General features: G+C 38.0%; 2 protein-coding genes across 4 annotated transcripts; one reads left to right on the top strand and one right to left on the bottom strand.

Annotated features, from left to right (window-relative positions):
- The first annotated feature begins 2,016 nt into the window (after nucleotides 1-2,016).
- Nucleotides 2,017-7,064, top strand: LOC116254439 (ras-related protein RABE1a-like). Its single transcript, XM_031629833.2, has 9 exons — nucleotides 2,017-2,178; nucleotides 2,282-2,425; nucleotides 5,202-5,274; nucleotides 5,356-5,456; nucleotides 5,552-5,617; nucleotides 5,710-5,807; nucleotides 6,196-6,258; nucleotides 6,520-6,612; nucleotides 6,730-7,064. Exons 2-9 carry the CDS (start codon nucleotides 2,353-2,355, stop codon nucleotides 6,811-6,813), a joined length of 651 nt encoding a protein of 216 aa, XP_031485693.1. The 5' UTR covers nucleotides 2,017-2,178; nucleotides 2,282-2,352; the 3' UTR covers nucleotides 6,814-7,064.
- A 4,144-nt stretch (nucleotides 7,065-11,208) lies between these two features.
- LOC116254317 (uncharacterized) lies at nucleotides 11,209-17,239 on the bottom strand. 3 transcript variants are annotated; one of them, XM_031629643.2, is made up of 9 exons: nucleotides 17,063-17,239; nucleotides 14,875-16,530; nucleotides 14,274-14,500; nucleotides 13,846-14,178; nucleotides 13,050-13,296; nucleotides 12,443-12,571; nucleotides 12,149-12,364; nucleotides 11,953-12,076; nucleotides 11,209-11,632 (listed from the first exon to the last, which is right to left on the bottom strand). In XM_031629643.2, the coding sequence occupies exons 2-9, from the start codon at nucleotides 16,426-16,428 to the stop codon at nucleotides 11,397-11,399; spliced, it is 3,066 nt and encodes a 1,021-aa protein (XP_031485503.1). In that variant the 5' UTR covers nucleotides 16,429-16,530; nucleotides 17,063-17,239; the 3' UTR covers nucleotides 11,209-11,396. The 3 variants fall into 3 exon arrangements, with proteins under 3 accessions (XP_031485503.1, XP_031485505.1, XP_031485504.1); XM_031629645.2 differs by having other exon boundaries at nucleotides 14,875-16,537; XM_031629644.2 differs by having other exon boundaries at nucleotides 17,036-17,239.
- Between the last annotated feature and the right edge of the window lie 976 nt (nucleotides 17,240-18,215).

Genomic DNA, 18,215 nt, shown 5'->3' on the forward strand with positions numbered 1-18,215 from the left:
CAATCCAAATCAAACATCAAATGCATCTATTATAAAAGAAAAAACCTTGACTTTTTTCCTCCTGATATGTGTTTGATTTGTTTCTAAAGAACTTAGAAACTTCCTATAGAAAGAGAAGGTGCCTGCTAGTTGTCATTCAATGAGAAATCTTGGTGACATCTTTTTGATGGAAAAATTAAATGTATGGTGCTTCCACTTTAAGGCACATCTGCGTGACTAGATTTCATTCCCTGATTACACTTCCACACTGGAGCTTTCTCCTTCAAGGTAAAAAAAAGAAGAAAGTAAATTTTATCTTAAATAATTTTCTCCATACTTAATACTACGATGAAGACAATCTTTACAAGAAATAAATGTCTTCCAAACAGTTAAGCGTACTTAAGGTAAAAAAAAAACCCACAATCGAGTAGTGAATTTAAATCTTGCTCCCCTGACCAAACAGGTAAACTAAATGATTAAGATCTTTGCATTAGCCGAGGGAGAAATCTTTTAAATATGTGTACTAACACATAGTATCTCCAATTTAGACAAAATTTTAGGGGCCTTTGGATGACATTCTCTTGCTAACACACGTATGTAAAAACTTAGTTTTTTAAAAATTAAGTTTTTTAATGAGTTCTGAAAACACCGTTCCATGTTTGGATGATGCACCCAAGATCGTGAACAATTTAGGAGATCAGGTTTTTCTTTCCCTAAAAAACCAGGTTTTGTCAAAACCAAGTTGTTCACGAACTTAATTTTGATGTCACCCAAACACTTCCTAATGCTATTTTTGAATGCCATCCAAACACCCCATTTAAACGCTTTAATACAAAGTATAATATTTTGGGACACCAATATTTATATGGGTTTGGGTAGTCAATTGCCCACACTAATTCTTAGTCTGCCCAAACAAATTGTACTTAATAAGGACTTGTCTGTTTGTTTAAAAGCTTCAAATATCTAGTTTCACTTTATACTCTATACCACACAATTAAGGTGACAAACGACAAGACAAATAAGTACTAGGGATCAGTCCAAAATCAGATCCAATAGTATAATAAAAATTGACAAGACCATCAAACTAGATCTATCTAACTCAACTCTGGTATGGCAAAAAAGAAGGAGAATGCTATCATTGAGTGTGCAGTTAACAATCCACTACTCAAAAAAGACTTGAAAGCTCCAGGTTACATTGGTGATGTTACCTTTTATAAAAAAAAAAAACTTATTGGTAATGTTACTTTTTACAGTTCAAGACAATAACACCCACAAAAATTAAACAAGTGAGAAAAAACAAAAAAAAAATATCCTTCTCCCTCTGTAAAAATATACAACAGAATGTCTTTTTTTTTTTTTAAAAAAAAAATTGAAAACAACAGATACCGTTACCATTGGATGAACATTTTTTTTTAAATTTTGTGTTGCTTAGAACATTGCAAAAGGTGTATTAGCAATTTAGCTACAATACTTAGCCACAGTTTCTAACAACAACAGAATGCATGACGGTTCTTGATGAAACAAATAAAAAAAATATTCAACGATAAAGGTAGATTTCTGTTCAATTTTCCTCCATTATTTTAGTACAATGGGTAAAATTAAGGTTAGGGAGTCTTGCCCATCACAATCTCTCACGTCAAACATAATGATGGAGCAGGCAATCACAAATCTTTCAATAACCTGACCACCCATCTGAAAACTGAAAAACGTACGAGGAAAAGTGAAAAAGGAAAAGTTTGGGGAAAATTGCAATGACTTCCTCGGGAGGGTCTCCCATCCTTCCCACACGGTCCCCATGTTAAAAGAACGCGGAGAGAGAGAAAAAAGGAAGTTGGATTCTGTAAAACTCATAAGCGACAAGCTGAATAACACCAAGAACAAGACCAAGTCCTTCTTTGGCCACCTGCACAGGCTATTAACGTGGCAAGCTGGCAAGGTCGACTTGATTTCAGGATATAAACAAGTTTCTCCCCGCCGAAAAGGAAAAAAACCGAGAGAGACAGAGAGGCGCCGGGAGTGGTATGATCGTGGGGGCCTTATAAAGCACCGTTCTTCCTGTGAGTGCGCGTCTTCTTTCTCTCTCTCTCTCTCTCTCTCTCTCCGTCTCTCTTTGTTCATGATCTTGAAACGGTCACCTGAGAGAGAGAGAGAGTCCTCTGCAAGTTGGAACCTTCAACGCCAGACGACGAACTTCAGAGGGTAACTTTCTTTATCTCTCTCTCTTGCTTTTTTGCCTTCTGCCCCTTCTCGTTGTTCTGTTTTTATGGTTGGTTAACGTTCTTCTTGTCTTTTGGTTCGAAAGTTGAGCGAGAATTACCCCCCAAAACCTCAGCCTCCCAGTTCTTCGTCTTGCTCTTGTGCTTCCATCATCAAATGGCGGTGGCAACTGCTAGGGCTCGAGCAGACTACGACTACCTCATAAAGCTTCTCCTGATCGGCGATAGCGGTGAGGTTTTCCTGCTCCATTTCTCTCCCTCCTCTTGATCTGTATGCTCGCTCTCCCCAAGGAATTCATTGGGCAGGGCTTATTGGCTTTCTGCGTCTGTTAATCGTCTGAACGAGCTGGTTACTCTGGTGGTATGGGCTTCTTGGTGCGAAGCTGTTTTCGCTTATGGACTTATCATTGGTGTCGATTGTCAATGTCTTTGAAGATTGCTTAACTTCTGTGTTTGGTAATTTTGGTTTTCTGATCTGCTGCCGGTGGGCACGAGAGCTTAGGAGTTCAAGAGTTTGCGCTCCGTTGGTTGCAGTCTGAGACTCTGATTGTTGATTGAACTGCAAATTTAATCTAATGAGGTTTTGATTTTAACATGTATTAGTTTAGATTGTTAACCCCTGACGACATGTTAGCTGTTAGGCGCGTGCTTTCAGTTTAGTTTGCTTGTTACTCGAGGTGCTGGTTTTGGCTTTGAGAATATACATGGATCTGAGTACCCAGTGATTTGAATGGCGATGTTACTGTGTACTGATGGCTTGAAGTGCTTGAGCTATCTTTTGGCCCTTTCGGCCAAACTGCGGGGAGAGGAAGTTTCTGTTTTTCTCCTCTGCCCTCCGTGTGATGCGGGATTTTAGTGTCATAATGGCCGGTAGCTTCTCTTTATGACACCGATGTATGTCGATCCTGCCGTTCAGGATCTTCTGCTGGACTTTTGCCTATTATTATTCTCTCTTCTTGCTTGAGATGTCTGTTCTAGTTCCCTGGTTTAGCTGCTAAATATTATATAGTTCTTATGGGGCATTCATGTTCAACTCGTCTTGTATTTTCATTTTCTCCTATTCATGTATTTGGATAGTCTGCTGTCCTGTTATCTTTCTTCTCCCTTTTGTATACCATCCTTCACCCTGTTCACATGCATACTTCTCTGGAACTGATTCATCCCCTGCCGAGCTTTCTTTCAAACACCCGATAAGATGATTGGTTACCTTCTTTACTTGTTAACATGTCCAAGCTTTATCTACGAGGAAAACTGGGTGCTTTTGTGTTCCATCCTAAGACACATAAAGAGTTTCATTGACGGAAAAAGTTTTACTTTTTTGCTTTTCTTTTTTTGCCAAGAAAATGTAGGTTCCGCATTTTTGACTATAGAAACAAATATAAACATTTTGACATGGGCAAACTTTTGCAAATGCCCACTTTCCAGCTTAAGATGAAGCAAGTTTTTGTTCAAAAGGCAAAGCCTTTTCCCGATTTTTTACTAGCAAATTTTTTGCACAAATATAAGCATGTAAAACTTTTTGCACCAATTAAAAACCCCTAAAGAGCAAACAGTAGAAAAGCTAATGTAAAATGCTCAGTGAATATCTACTTTTCTATCCATCTACGCTTTACCTTTCTCTATAAAATTTTTCTCCATGCTTTTTATGTAAATTGATCTGTGAAATTTGTAAATTGTGTTGTGGAAGATTTGATCATATGATGCTAATCACATGGTATTTTACTTGATTTTCTGTTTTCATTTGCGAGTTCAATGGAATTTAAGCTGAATAGTTTAGTTTGTGACAGCAAAAATGCCAAAACCTACATATCTTCTTTCTTAATTGCTTGACTCATTTGTTGGTGAATTTCTTGTTTGGAAGCATTTTCTAAAGAATCAAACAGTTAGCAAAACAAATTTGAACAATGAATATACTTTCCCACTTCTTGGTGGCAACGTAACCAATATCTTGGAGTCTTAGTCTTAGAATCATATTGAATATCCATTACTTTTATGTCTTTCATGTTGCTATGTCACGATAATATAAGCTGTTGATTCCCACTAGTTGGATTGCGTTTTAGCACTGTTAAGTTCCCAAAAGTGTGTCACTGAAAGATGGCAGTTGTTGACTTGGTGTTAACTGACAACTCCTAGCCATGACAGTGAGCATCTGGGTTTCTTCTATTAAACTTCTAATCCCATCTGAGAAATCTGCAACTTTTTTCATGTTTCTTCCCTACCTTCATTAATTTGTTTATTTTTTCTGTCATTAATGCAATTTTGGAGTCCCTTGTTCTGGTTATTTTTATATCTTTTAGGTTTTGTATCTAGAGTCCTAGACAACATGCATCTGAAGAAAAATGGTTTTGAAGAAAGAGACATTTAAATCTTAATGTGCTTTCAAGGAGTTCAATGCTGACTTTTGGAGTTAATTTCATCCTCAGTTTTCATATATATGCTTTGTGGCTGTCACATATGGCTATTAGCACAATAGTCTCTTACAAGGCTAATAGCATGTCACTGGGTTTAAATCGAAGCATGTTGTTGTGGTTGTTGCTTGTTAGTGTATTTTTTTTTTTTTACCTCTGATGCCATTGCAATAGATGAATTTGTTTTCCTGCATTGAACATGTGCCCGATCATAGGCATGGTTTTGAAGGCAGATTATGCAACTTTTATTTCAGTCTAAAAGTTATGAGCATCTTTATGGTTTAACCCTGTATTTGTTATGGTGAATTCAAAGACCAATTTGACACTCAGTCCCTGGTTCTAAAATGGACCATTAGAAATTTATGTTTTACCTCTGCTCAATAATTCTGTTATATAATTTTACATGGCCATGAAATGGCATTTTTCTTTTCTCGATTATTTGTTTTCCTTGGCTCTTCAAACAACTTTTTTTAGTTTTCCTTTTCTTCATCATTTGTTTTTATTCTTGGCTTTCAAACAACTTATTTTCTTCTTTCTGATTCTTATCTATTTTCCACGGAGTGGACATAAAATATGAGTGCTGGTCAAACTTATGCAGGTGTTGGAAAGAGTTGCTTACTTTTACGCTTTTCTGATGATTCTTTCACAACCAGCTTCATTACCACAATTGGGTACTAACTGTTATCTTAACACTTGTCATTTTCTGCCACTATTCACAACTCTCTTTTGACAAGATTTTTCACTTTATTCAGGATAGACTTCAAAATAAGAACAGTCGAGCTTGATGGCAAGCGGATTAAACTGCAGATTTGGGATACTGCTGGTCAGGAGCGATTCCGGACAATCACAACTGGTACATGAACCTTGCCACGTCAAATGTCATGACTTATTTTCATTCTTCAAAAATTAAATAACACTAAATTCTGATGTAATATTTCCTTTGTGCAGCTTATTACAGGGGTGCAATGGGTATTTTACTGGTGTATGATGTGACAGATGAATCTTCTTTTAACAGTACTGTGCTTTGCTCCCAATTTCTTATTGTAAAACTTTTATGAATATTTTCTGATTTTGTTCTTAACTTGATATGATTTCACTATATTCAGACATTCGGAATTGGATACGGAACATTGAGCAACATGCATCTGACAATGTCAACAAGATACTCGTAGGAAACAAAGCAGACATGGATGAGAGCAGAAGGGTACGACGACTCACATGGTGCTTTCACTGACAAACAACATCAACCTACTAGCTCACATAAGTTTCTTGTTTCCCCTTAGCCTTTAGTGGAAGTAAACAACCGGACCAACTGCAACAAAAGCCATTTATAAGAGCAAACCAATTGAGTTACTAGTCCTTTGTAGTTTTTGAATGATTCATGGAGACAGCCAAGTCCATATGAAATTATCAATTGAAATCTTGTTATCAAAGTAATGCATCTTCGTTTTCCTGAATAATAAGCCAATTATATTTAAAAAATTGATAAGAGAATATAGCTGTTAAGGGTAAAATGATGCCTTCATCAAATTCTATATGCATGGACTAACTTTGTTTTATATCATGTGGCCTGAACTTTGTATTTTTTCTAGGCTGTGCCTACTTCACGAGGACAGGCTCTTGCTGATGAATATGGCATTAAGTTCTTCGAAACTGTGAGTGATATCAGTTCAATTATAAGATGCTTTTAAGTTGGTCTAGGTTTTTAAACATAAAAATCTCTGGTAATTTTTAGAAGTATGATTTAAATCCTCTATGGAGGTGATTAAATAAAGTGGACAAACTATCAATGGTTAAAAAACTGTTGCCAATCTGAAACTGAATTGGATGAAACACATCAGAGTCCATTACTTAAGTCTTGAATGTTTCCAAGTGCCTGGATCATCACGTTAGCTGACATAACAAATGTCTTGCAGAGTGCAAAGACAAATTTAAACGTGGAGAATGTGTTTTTTACAATTGCAAGAGATATAAAGCAGAGGCTTGCTGATACAGACAATAAGGCTGAGGTAATAGATATGCACATAATATAAGAATAATTAATTGCCAATCTCCCTTATCTTGCTGTTCTTTTTAATTTTATGGAAGTTTTGATAGTTCTAACAAAACCCAACTCTTTCTTAAAGCCTCAAGCCATCAAGCTTAACAAGGCAGACCCGACTAAGGGAGATGACAAAGCTCTTCAGAGACCAGCCTGCTGCAGTTCTTGAGGGTAATGCAGAGAGGTCAAGGTGTGGTGACTACTTCAGCAGAAACTAATTGTTTCTTCTTTTCCTGCAGTTGATGATGGTATGATGTCGGTACAGGGGGGTGCTTGTATTTTTCAACTTATCATTCTTTTCAACTATTAGTGTGGAATTTTTAGTCTGTTGTTGAACAGGAATCATCAAACTGGTTGTTTCAGCTGCTGCTAATTATGAGATACACTTCCAACTATATAGTTGAATTATTTAATGTTTCAGATTACTTGGCTAAATTTTCATCTGTTAATCTTTCCTTTTCACTGGAATCTGCATTTTCACTCACTATTAATCATGAAGCGGTTGAAGAGAACTGATCAGAAAAGGTTTTTGTATATATGTTTTTTCCCGTGTGAATTAGCTGACATAGATTGGTTACTAAGAGGTTGAAGAGCTGACTGCCTCATCAAAAAAGAAAGAGAAATTTACAAGGAACTGCCTGACCTTTGGCATGTTTACAGAGGACTTCCTATTTTTTGAAAATTACATATAGCTGCCTCTGTTCATGCCTGATTCGCAAGGGATTGCCTCTGCTTAACCACATACGCTTACCTGTAATTAAGCTTGAGTCGATCAAACTAAATGACTGCCTCTTTTTCCATTCTTACCTGTAATTAAGCTTGAGTCAATCAAATTAAACGACTGCAGTACCAGTGGGAGAGCCCCAGCGGCAATTGCTCTGCAGCCGATGACACTGGTGCACGGCAGCAGTAGGAGAGGCGCTGGTCTTCTTGGCAGCGGTTGTGGGCGGGGGCCTGCTCAATGTGCTTGCCGGTGAGGGGGGTTCTTGAAAGACGCCCATTAGGATGGTTTTAAGGGCAGTTCTGGTTATTTGCTTCTGCTTGGAAACGGAATGGTGGTGGTGGTGGTGGTGGTTATCCGGTTGGTGCCTGGGATTGAGAAAGGTGGTCAAGAGGATGGAGGTTAGTAAGAGCCTCTAGAAAGGATCATTTGAGCACTTCTGTTGATAGCTCTGCCGCCAGTTCTGCAATTCACAATGGCTGTTGGGGAATTTGGAGGTCTGGAAATGGGTTTCTTTTCTATGAGCACTTCATAGGATTTGTTCATGTGGGTCGTCGTTATTTTCTTGCTTTTTTTTGTTGGTCGGTGTTGGTGGTGGTATTAAAAACAATGATTTTATACACTACATGGCTTATGGCATATGATTCTGCTAATGGCATTGGCAACACTATAGGTTCAGCTGTTGCCACCAAGCAATATAAAAAGGACCGGGGAAAGAACATATGAGATGGGTCATTGAGAATATACAAAACCCTGCAACACACACGGTTTGATTTTCAAGTGAGGACTCGAAAGAGAACTTCTAGAGAAGGGTCCTTCGTGAGGAGGGTTCTCTTTCCGAAGTACTTCTTTAGCTTTTTAGGGTGGTAACCTTATGAAGAAGGTTGGGCGAGGAGCCAAGGCCCCTCTCTTCCTATGCCCTCAAGGTTTGGGGTTGCTTTAAGCTTAGTCAGGGTGTTTGTGTTCATGCCACTGGAGCCAGCAGCTATACATCTACCAGTCAGTGGTTCTTTGGATTGCTGGTTTCTAGGAAAAATGTTGAATTGGATGGACATCCGAACAGTTTCAGAGCATTATCTAGTGACTAGTATTATAGTCCTTAGAAACACCGAGTCACCGAAAGCAGATTTGGTACCTTTAGAGGATAAAAGTATGGGTTGCGGCAAAGTCGCTTTGAATCTGAACAGCAGGACAGATTAATGTGGGTGAATTTAATAGTTGCATACGGAAGATATGCTAGGCGTTTGGGAAATTCTACGTGCTTGATGATGTTTAATTGAAAGTTTTGGATTTAAGCGCCATGTTCAATTTAACTCATAGGGTGTTCTACATTTCTCATGGTGGGAAACTTTGATGTTTGACATGTGTGATTGTTATTCTCTGCATGATATTCAGTTATATAGGAGAATGAAATTTTTAGTGGGGATGTCATCTGATCGGATCTAACCATAACGACGATCTGGTTAATCACATAGTTGCATATCCAGATTTAGGTTTGGATTTGAATTCAAATTCAAATCAAGAAAAAATCAAAAGACACACGAGTCCGATTCTCAAAGTTGCAACGAAATCAGTTCCAAATCTGACTTTGATGGTAGTTCTGATACATCTGAATCTGATTGTATCCAAAGATGGAGTTAAAATCGGATTTAGAAGTTGAATTAAATATGAATATGCAAAATAGTAGTTGGATTTATTACATTAAAGGGTGATATCCATTATTCAATCAAACATTATGTAAAACCAACTCAGAATCTGATCGGATGTCATTTTCCAAAACTGATTTTTTTTGGTGATTGGTTTCTGTCCTTTTGAGAGAGAGAGAGGTACCAATTGGAAAAAATCCTTCTTGAACTTGAATTCGATTGGTAGTTGGATCTGTTTTTTTTTAATTGAAATTGACTAATAAAAAAACTAACACAAAAATTTCTAAATAAACTAATATTTTAATTTGGTATTAAGAGAAAAGGAATGAAGGAACTGATTCCTGAAGCTTGCCGCCTCTTTAAATGACGACCGCACACGCTTAAGATTCCTGAAGCAGCGCCATCATCTACCCTTTGTTTCTTAAACGACGAACACGAAAAATACGCTTTTTCCAAAGATAAATATGATGGTCGAACAGATCATATGCTCAACCAATTATATTTTCGGTAAGGATGTGAAATCTCAATCACTCATTTTAGGGTTGTGAAGACGAAATATACTGTACCTCATGCATCTTCCCTCACGCGCAAGCAAAAAAAATTTATGAAAAGTCGGAAAGATGTCTTCTATATATATATATATATATATATATATATATATATATATATATATCATGAACGATATCACAGTCGTTCATCTAAAGTAGATGGGTGGTTGACGGAAAAACAAAGAAAAAAATGTATAAACTAATGTTAGATGATAAAAATAGCCATCACCTTTTTTTCATTTTTTTTTACAATCCATCGTGTTGAATTATACATTAGATGACTGAGTGATTATAAAAAGTTAAAGTCATCATTCAAATATATATATATATATATATATATATATATATATATATATATATATATATATATATATATTCTTACTATTTTATACTTTGTCTAATTATGGCCATTCGACGCAAGTATGATTAAAAACACTACCCATGCATTGCATTTGGCGGCATGCTGTCAAAGGCTCAATAAATTTTTTATCCAATGAAATAAGCCGACTGCATTTATGACCAAATGGGTTTTCTTTTTTTTTTAAAAAAAATCAATGCTAAAAATCGTTCCAAATGGTGAATCCCATGGCTAAAAACTGTACTAATAAACTACTGTCACAAAATGTATCGTTTGCGACGGTTTTTAGCATCATAAGATTTAAAAAACCATTCAGTTATAGAGATTGGCTGTTGACTTATATATATATATATATAGCAGTGCGATGAAAAATTTATATTGAGATATATGTGAGAGCAACACTTCAGTGAGAGAAGACAATCTTCTAGACGCCCCTGTGGCAGACGACACAATGTGGACGTTAAGGCGGTTACAAATTTCAAAGCACCATCGTTCCCATCCAAGCTAGCTAGAGACTAAAACTGGCGGCAATGAATAGTCCTATATTGAAAATGTTGATAACTCTTGTAAGAATTGATGTGCCTCCATTTTGTACTATTATGCACCAATTATGGCTATCGAGCCATTCTCTCACTTTATTAAGTAATCATTGTTTATAACTTTAAGATAAATATAGTTAACAATGAACATTTGATGAAGAGAGACATAGATACAGTGGCTATATTGCTGTATATCTCGCTTCCTTTTTGAAAATGTAAAACTTGGAAAATCGCGTGATTTTATTGCACTTAGAGAAAGAATGTTCTTCATGCTTGCCAACACCGTTCGTTCAAGTGAAGGGAAAAAGATTAAAAGTAAGTATTGGAATACTGTATGATCCTCATTAAAAGTAACACCAAGCTTCAGGAATCCAGTTCCTTCATTACTTGGCTGTTAGAAGATAATGCTATAGACAGATCAGGTACCAAATAATTAGAGATTTGTGTAAACTCGATAGCACAACAAAGTATAACATTAGTAAATGCTTATTTTTTGTAATTATTCTTAATCTTCATCAGCTGAATTTAATAAGAAATTCACATCAAATTATTAATGTAATCCAGATCCAGCACGGAATTTCAGAGGTAAGCTCTCTAGTAAGAGAAAAGAGACTAACTGCCAACGTGCAATTGATAATAGAAAACCGTGTGCGTGAGAGACATCCTGAACAGTGATCACTTTCATATTCACTAAAATAGATTTGCAGGTCTCATTCTGGATGGCGATCACTTTTTGTATTTACTAACACACATTAATGCAGAAATATTTGAGCACTTTACGATTCACTTAATTGTTCTCAGGGACAAAATTGACAGCAGGAACAAAAGAAAAAATGGAGAGGCCACAAATGCAAATGCATTCGACTCAAGTACCTCGATACAACTTCCTGACATTATTATTTCTGAGAAAATAGTATAACATCTGAATGTAGCCAGTGCCTCATGGGAACTTAATTGGCTCAGGTTGCATTGCTTTCTGCACCAGTTCGGTTTGTTCCTGAACATGCGCTTGATAGAAACCAGTAGCTGTGGCAGCAGATGGTGCTCGTCCTACGTACTTGACGTCCTCGTATCCCCCTCTACCCAGTGCTTTCATGGCAGTCGTCAGACGGGGTGTGATGTAGTGATAAGCACCCATGTTCATTGGCTCTTCCTGGCACCAAACAATCTCAGCCTCTGTAACACAAAAAGGAACAGCCAATCAGTGTGGAAGTTAGACATAACTAATAAAATGTATTGAAATATATATATATATATATATATATATATATGTGTGTGTGTGTGTGTGTGTGTGTGTGTGTGTGTGTGTGTGTGTGTGTGTGTGAGTGACAAGTTGATAATTCGATTTGCTGAATGTCTTGTAAAATAACCCTAATATTCCTGACAGAAGCCCTGTCCTGAATCCTTCAACTGACAAAATTAGAAAAATCTGTAGGCTGATTGATCAAGAAGCAGTCAGAAGACACTACGTCAACAAGGAGATCCATAGGACATACTTGGGTATCTCTTCAGCTCTCTCTGGATAAGGTCGTAAGGGAATGGACAAAGCTGCTCAACTCTGCAGATTGCAATATCTTTAGCACCTACTTTCTTCCGTTCTTCATCCAGTTCATAATAAACCTGCACGGTTGACAATGATTACGGTTACTTGTGAATATTGCAAGATTAAATGATTGTTTATTTTTAACATACCTTTCCCGAGCAAAGAACCAAACGTCGGATGCCCTCCTCAAGAAGAGAGTGGTCATTCTGGTCCTTTATCAGACGCTTGAAACGTGTTCCTTGCTTGTCAAAACCTGGGTGGCCTTGGACATCATCAAACTCTGACAGATTTGATTTACAATCTTTGTGACGAAGCAGATTCTTTGGAGACATGACAATCAACGGTTTTCTGAATTCCCTGTGTATCTGTATAAAGCAAATATTTTAATAGTTGACAATTGATTTCAGTAATGGAATATGGAAGAAAAGCTACTAAGCAATCACCTGGCGACGTAAAACGTGGAAATAATTGGCAGGAGTGGTTACATTCACAACCTGCCAATTGCACTCTTGGATCTGCTTCCTAAGAGTGGGATCCATTTCAGGTATCACAAAAGGATTGTCATCACTCATCTGCAGTAGCAAAAAAAGCCTCAATTAGTCAACAAGCACACATTCCATAAGGCACTTTCAGACTTGCAAAGTTTGGTTGCGAAGGCAAGCACAACTTATACATACAACTTTGAAAGTGTTTGTTAAGTAAAATACTATAGCATTTCTAACTGCCATGTTGCTCTTAAGCAAGTCAGCAGAAAAAGGAAGCCACTGGAAAAGATGAAAATATACACAAGACCCAAGGGAGGTTGGTGTAGTGGGCTGAGCTTCAGCTGTCATGAAATCAGTCAGAGTTCAAACACCATGAGAGCCATTCCCTGCATAAAGCCCAAGCATGCATACGGCAGGGCGTTGAGGGTACTAGCCTTGACGTTTTACACCCACCAGGAGTGCGACTAAGTCTCACTGCTCAGGTGTAGTTTCCTCAATGAGAAGAAACGAGCAATCACAAATCACATACAACTGGACGAAACCAAGAGGATAAGTCAAACTACACCTGAAGAAAGCGCTCCAATCTTGCACTTGAATGCTCAGGCCCCTGGCCATCATAACCATGTGGAAGCAACACCACCAGGCCAGTTTGGCGAAGCCATTTAGACTCTCCACTACTTAAAAACTGATCAAACATTACTTGAGCACCATTTGCAAAGTCTCCAAACTGAGCTTCCCACAAGATCAGTGAATTTGGATTTTCCATCGAATAGCCCAATTCAAACCCCAGGACACCAAATTCAGAGAGTGAGCTGGAACACAAACTCAGAATTTTAGACCATATTTTGATTAAATATGGACGCTTCAAAATTTAATTGCAAGCCCAAAATATACATGGTGTAACGTCAAAATAAAGAAAGAAGTTGCAACACTATTCATCCAAATTTTAAGCAAATATTAACTGCATTATACATCATAGAAATGCGTCAAAGGAGACCAAATTTATAGATGTCAGCAGCTAAATTAATGATTGTCACAAATAATTTGCTCTGTGCTGAGTTTTCATTTTTCCTAGCGCAATTATAAGCATTAACTAATGAATATTCTCAACCAGATTGAGTTTCATTTTTCTATGTTTTCCTAGGTGGACCTGCAATTTGGTACACCCAGAGAACCTGCCCCCTAATCTAGACTTTGCTAAGTCATCGTACTTGATAACGGTTCGGATTGAACTTTCTGGAGCATAAATTCATAGCTAAAAAGAAACAGAATTATCAACTAGCATGCAGGATAAATTTCATAGACATTTGTCTTGGAATATTGAGAAGTAATAAACTTCATGAGAACTTAACCAGACATACCTGTTGCTAACAGTAAACATTTCCTCATCTTGGTTTGTGGTAAGGTGATCAAGTGGGCAGTACTGCTCTCCTGTTTCCTGGTCATGCAGGACTGCATGGCGATGGCTAAAAGTACCTCGTTCAACATCCTGACCACTCAGTCGAACATGGTTTCCTTCTACTAATAGTGTAGCAAATGCAAGTGCCTCCCCAACAGCCCAATCAATGCCTTCTCCTGTTTCAATCATCTGTGCTCGTTGCTCAAAAATCTTTTTGACTGCTCGGTGAGGCTTGAATGTCTCAGGAAGTGTGGTAATGGCTTTTCCAACGTTCTTTAGAATTTCTGGCTTCACCCTATAAAACAGCATGATGTTACAGCATATATATATATATATATATATATATATATATAAGATGCAAATAAAATACGTTAAAACACAAAACTATACCCTGTGTTGCGGATACGAGAAAGCTGCTCAGGAGACTTGAACCCAGACCAATATGCAGAAAGCCAATCCCTTCTCTTTGGCACATAATCTTTGCTGCTTATAAATTCTTCATTAAGAATAGAGTTCACTTTCTGATGTATTGCAGAAACATCTTCCTTAGTTAGCTGCCCAAACTCTATAAGTTGTTTCTCATAGATATCCATGGCTCGGGGATGATTCCTAATTACCTGTTTGCATTCAAAAGCAAAACCAGTTTATATCCTTTACTTGCCTGAGTAACAAAGGAAATAAAATCTACATATTCTGAGAAGCTTTTCCCAACTGAAACAGACTTCCACTAACAACCACAACACCGATAGGAAGTTGAAGAAAACCATTATCACATGATTACAGGTGAGAAACAAAGGATACCAAGTATTTTTGTAGGAAAGCTGTGGTGGAAAAGATAAACATGAAAATTGACCAACAGAGATTACAAAATAATAATAATAATAATAATTTCCATGTACTAAGACATGCATGAAATAAAAAATGGAAAATGTCTAATAAGACTTGACTGTCAAGTTAATAAACCGTGATAATTAGAGTTAAAAGGATTTACCTGATACATTTTGGGCTGTGTAAAAGATGGCTCATCAATCTCATTGTGTCCAAACCGACGGTAACATACATAGTCCACAACCACATCTGAGTGAAATGTCTGACGCCATTCAGCAGCAAGTTCAAAAACATGAACAACAGCTTCAACATCATCACCATTGACGTGGAAAATAGGTGCATTTAAAGCCTTTGCAACATCTGTACAATACTGAGAAGATCTACCAGATCTTGGATCAGTAGTAAATGCCACTTGGTTGTTAACAACAATGTGAATTGTCCCACCAGTTGAATAATTTGGAAGGGCACTAAGATGCAAAGTTTCATAGACCACACCTTGTCCTGCAAAACTTCCATCCCCATGGATCAACACACCCATGTTTTTAGTCCTATCCACATCATTAGAGTAATACTGCTTTGCCCGAGTTTTTCCAAGTACAACTGGATCCACAGCCTCTAGATGACTTGGGTTTGCCACCAAAGACAGATGAATTCTCTTCCCACCCCTGGTTGGTCGATCATAGGATGTACCCAAATGATATTTCACGTCGCCAGTTCCTGTGTATAGCCCAACCTCATCAACAGGCTTTGTGCCACCACTAAATTCACTGAAGATTTGACGCAAGGGCTTCCTGACCACATTGCCCAAAACATTCAATCTTCCTCTGTGAGACATGCCAATAACAATACTTTCAACACCAAGATCTGCTGACCTATCAAACATTTCTTTCATACCAGGAATGAGAGTCTCTCCACCTTCAAGACCAAATCGCTTTGCTGCTGTCCACTTAGTAGCCAAGAAATTCTCAAATTCAGTGCTCCAGATAAGCCTATCAAGTATAACTTCACGGCGCTGCTGACTGTATCCTCTTGGATTCACCGTCTCAATTTTATCTCTCAACCAGTTACACTGGTCACGGTTTGCAATATGCATGTACTCATATCCAATTGTTCCACAGTAGGCCCGTTCAAGCTTGTTCAGAATTGTTCTGAGAGTCAGAACTGGGCGATTCTCAGAAAGGAAACCAGCCATCCGCCAGACCCCAAGGAAAAACTCTCTATCCAAGTCTGCATCCGTGAAGCCGTAAAGTGCTGGATCAAGATCGACTGGTATTTCTCTTTCCTCCAATCCTAGAGGATCCAACTTAGCTTTCATGTGCCCGTTGACTTGGTATGCTCTAACAAGCAACAAGAGACGCATACTTTCCTGAATTGTCTGCCCCGAAATCCCTGGCGAGGTTGCAGCCTGCCCAACAAAATTACGGAAGAAATTGTCCCAAGATTCATCTACACTTGATGGGTCAGCCTCCCAAGCTCTCTGCAACTCCTCCAGATAAACACTGCTCGTACCATTGAGGAAGCTATCAGTCAGCCTCGAAAGTGGCACTGGATGAGGGACAGGAGCCACTTGGGCTTGTGATTTTCGAACTGTGGAATGGAATGCGCGGCCATATGACGGAGCCGTCCATGTTCTTCGAGTCGAATAAGAAGCCCTAGCTAAGTTCTTTCTAACAGCCGCTCTGGCTAGCCCAGAAGCAGCTGCTCTAAACCAAGCCATCTCGTAAAGGCAAGCAAGCTAATCTCGGGAACCAAATATCTTCGTTAAAGAAGCACCAAAAATCTTATTCCCCAGTATCCGTTTTTGTTTATTCTGTTTCACCTACAAACTCTCACCAGCAGCAACAGCACGAAAACCAAATTTATCAGAAAGAAAACCAACAAATACATAAACAAAAAAAACAAAAAAATTAATCAGAAATGGCCATAAAACGGAAAAAAATCAGAGCAACAAGACCACAATCAATCGAGAAAGACAAGCCTATGAATCCTAAAACACACAAAACAGAAGTCCATACACATCATACATAATCGAGGAAAACATTAGTTTTGCCTTCATTCTTACCACGACCATAATCAAACAGCCCGAACAGATGAAGAGAAAACTACACATTTCTTTCCACAAATCACAAAGACGAAGGAGAAAATGTTGGGGAGCAAATTCTTAGGCCCATCATATAGAAAGAAGAAAGCAAAAAAGAAGCGAAGAAAGCCCAACAAAGGGGAAAAAAAGAGAAGAAAATATCTCATCGAATGGTACCATAAACATCCACAATCCTTGATCCTCCGAGAAGAGAGAGAGAGAGAGAGAGAGAGACAGTCGATACCCAAAGACGGAGAGAGAGAGTCAATACCCAGAAATGGTCGGCAATTATACAAAATAATATGAGAGAGCTACTCCGGCGGCCGTGGAACTTGTCCCTCTGCCCCTGTCTTCCCACTTTTCCGCAGCAGGAAGATTGGAGAAGAAGGAGAAAGCGTCGTCCCAACCTACCCTGGAAGAGCAGCGAAAATGCCTTGCAATGATGGTCTCCAAAGTCGTTCTCTCCCTCCATGTTACTTTAAGCCCCTTTAGCCGTCCAGGGAAACTTTTTCAGTTAGGTGACAATGGTTTTCCACTAATCCCGGTACAGACCTAAATTTTCCTGAATTTCTATTATATGCCAGCTATCAAAATAGAAATAGGGCTGCGGCCGAGATCATGATCGGTCAGCTCGAGCTCGAGCTTGACTCGACCGAGTCGCAGGAGTTGTACCACCTCTTCATTTTCATCTGACCTGATCTTTTTTCTCTGTTTTAAGCTATAAAAAAGAATAAACGAGTTTACTCAAGTTTAATTGAGTCATGTTCATGCAACACGTGCTTAACTCGTTTATAAATTCGAGTTTTCAGTTAAGCTCGAGCTCAAGTCAAACTTAGCCATCCCAGTTTGAATCGGGCTTGAGTTCGCTCGATTCATTGTAGAACCCTAAATAGAAACCCAGGCTAACAAGTGACAAAAACATAAACAATTCAGGTTCAGATAATTTAAATCCATAAAAGAATTTTGATTATGATCGGATCCAATATAAGCTTTAAAACCCAACATCCCTAGTATTATACCTTACAAGCTTATGTTATTTCTAAAAAGAAAGCGAGATTTATTGAAGTTTCATATCTTTGTTTTTTTGGGGTTATATTTTCCTTGTCCTTTAAAACAAACGAGGATCCACAATTATTACTTGAGTTGAAAGATATAAGTGAACTTCAATTTGAGATAAAGTTTTATGGGAAAAGCAGCTTCCCCTAAAATAAACATTAAAGAAGGTTGAGTTAAATAGGTTTTCATAAAAGTGAGCCTCTGTGTCATCTTCAAGCAAAATGGTATGATGTGGTACCTCTTTTCAGAAAACAGGTTGGGTATAGTTGAAAATCTTTCCTCTGCTGTGCCTTTTTTTCTAAAATGAATTAGTAAATTAGATGTGAAGTCTACGACCATCCTGGCCTGGTCAAAGGTGCTAATGTCAT

Source organism: Nymphaea colorata, chromosome 5 (genome assembly GCF_008831285.2).
Source record: "Nymphaea colorata isolate Beijing-Zhang1983 chromosome 5, ASM883128v2, whole genome shotgun sequence".
NCBI lineage: Eukaryota > Viridiplantae > Streptophyta > Magnoliopsida > Nymphaeales > Nymphaeaceae > Nymphaea > Nymphaea colorata.

Coding starts and splice junctions, on each gene's coding strand:
- LOC116254439 (XM_031629833.2), top strand. CDS start 2,353: ATGGCGGTGGCAACTGCTAGGGCTCGAGCAGACTACGACTACCTCATA. Junction 2,426..5,201: donor TCTCCTGATCGGCGATAGCG/GTGAGGTTTTCC, acceptor AAACTTATGCAG/GTGTTGGAAAGAGTTGCTTA. Junction 5,275..5,355: donor AGCTTCATTACCACAATTGG/GTACTAACTGTT, acceptor CACTTTATTCAG/GATAGACTTCAAAATAAGAA.
- LOC116254317 (XM_031629643.2), bottom strand. CDS start 16,428: ATGGCTTGGTTTAGAGCAGCTGCTTCTGGGCTAGCCAGAGCGGCTGTT. Junction 12,572..13,049: donor GATTGGAGCGCTTTCTTCAG/GTGTAGTTTGAC, acceptor TTGCTACTGCAG/ATGAGTGATGACAATCCTTT. Junction 12,365..12,442: donor TCCACGTTTTACGTCGCCAG/GTGATTGCTTAG, acceptor TGCTTTATACAG/ATACACAGGGAATTCAGAAA.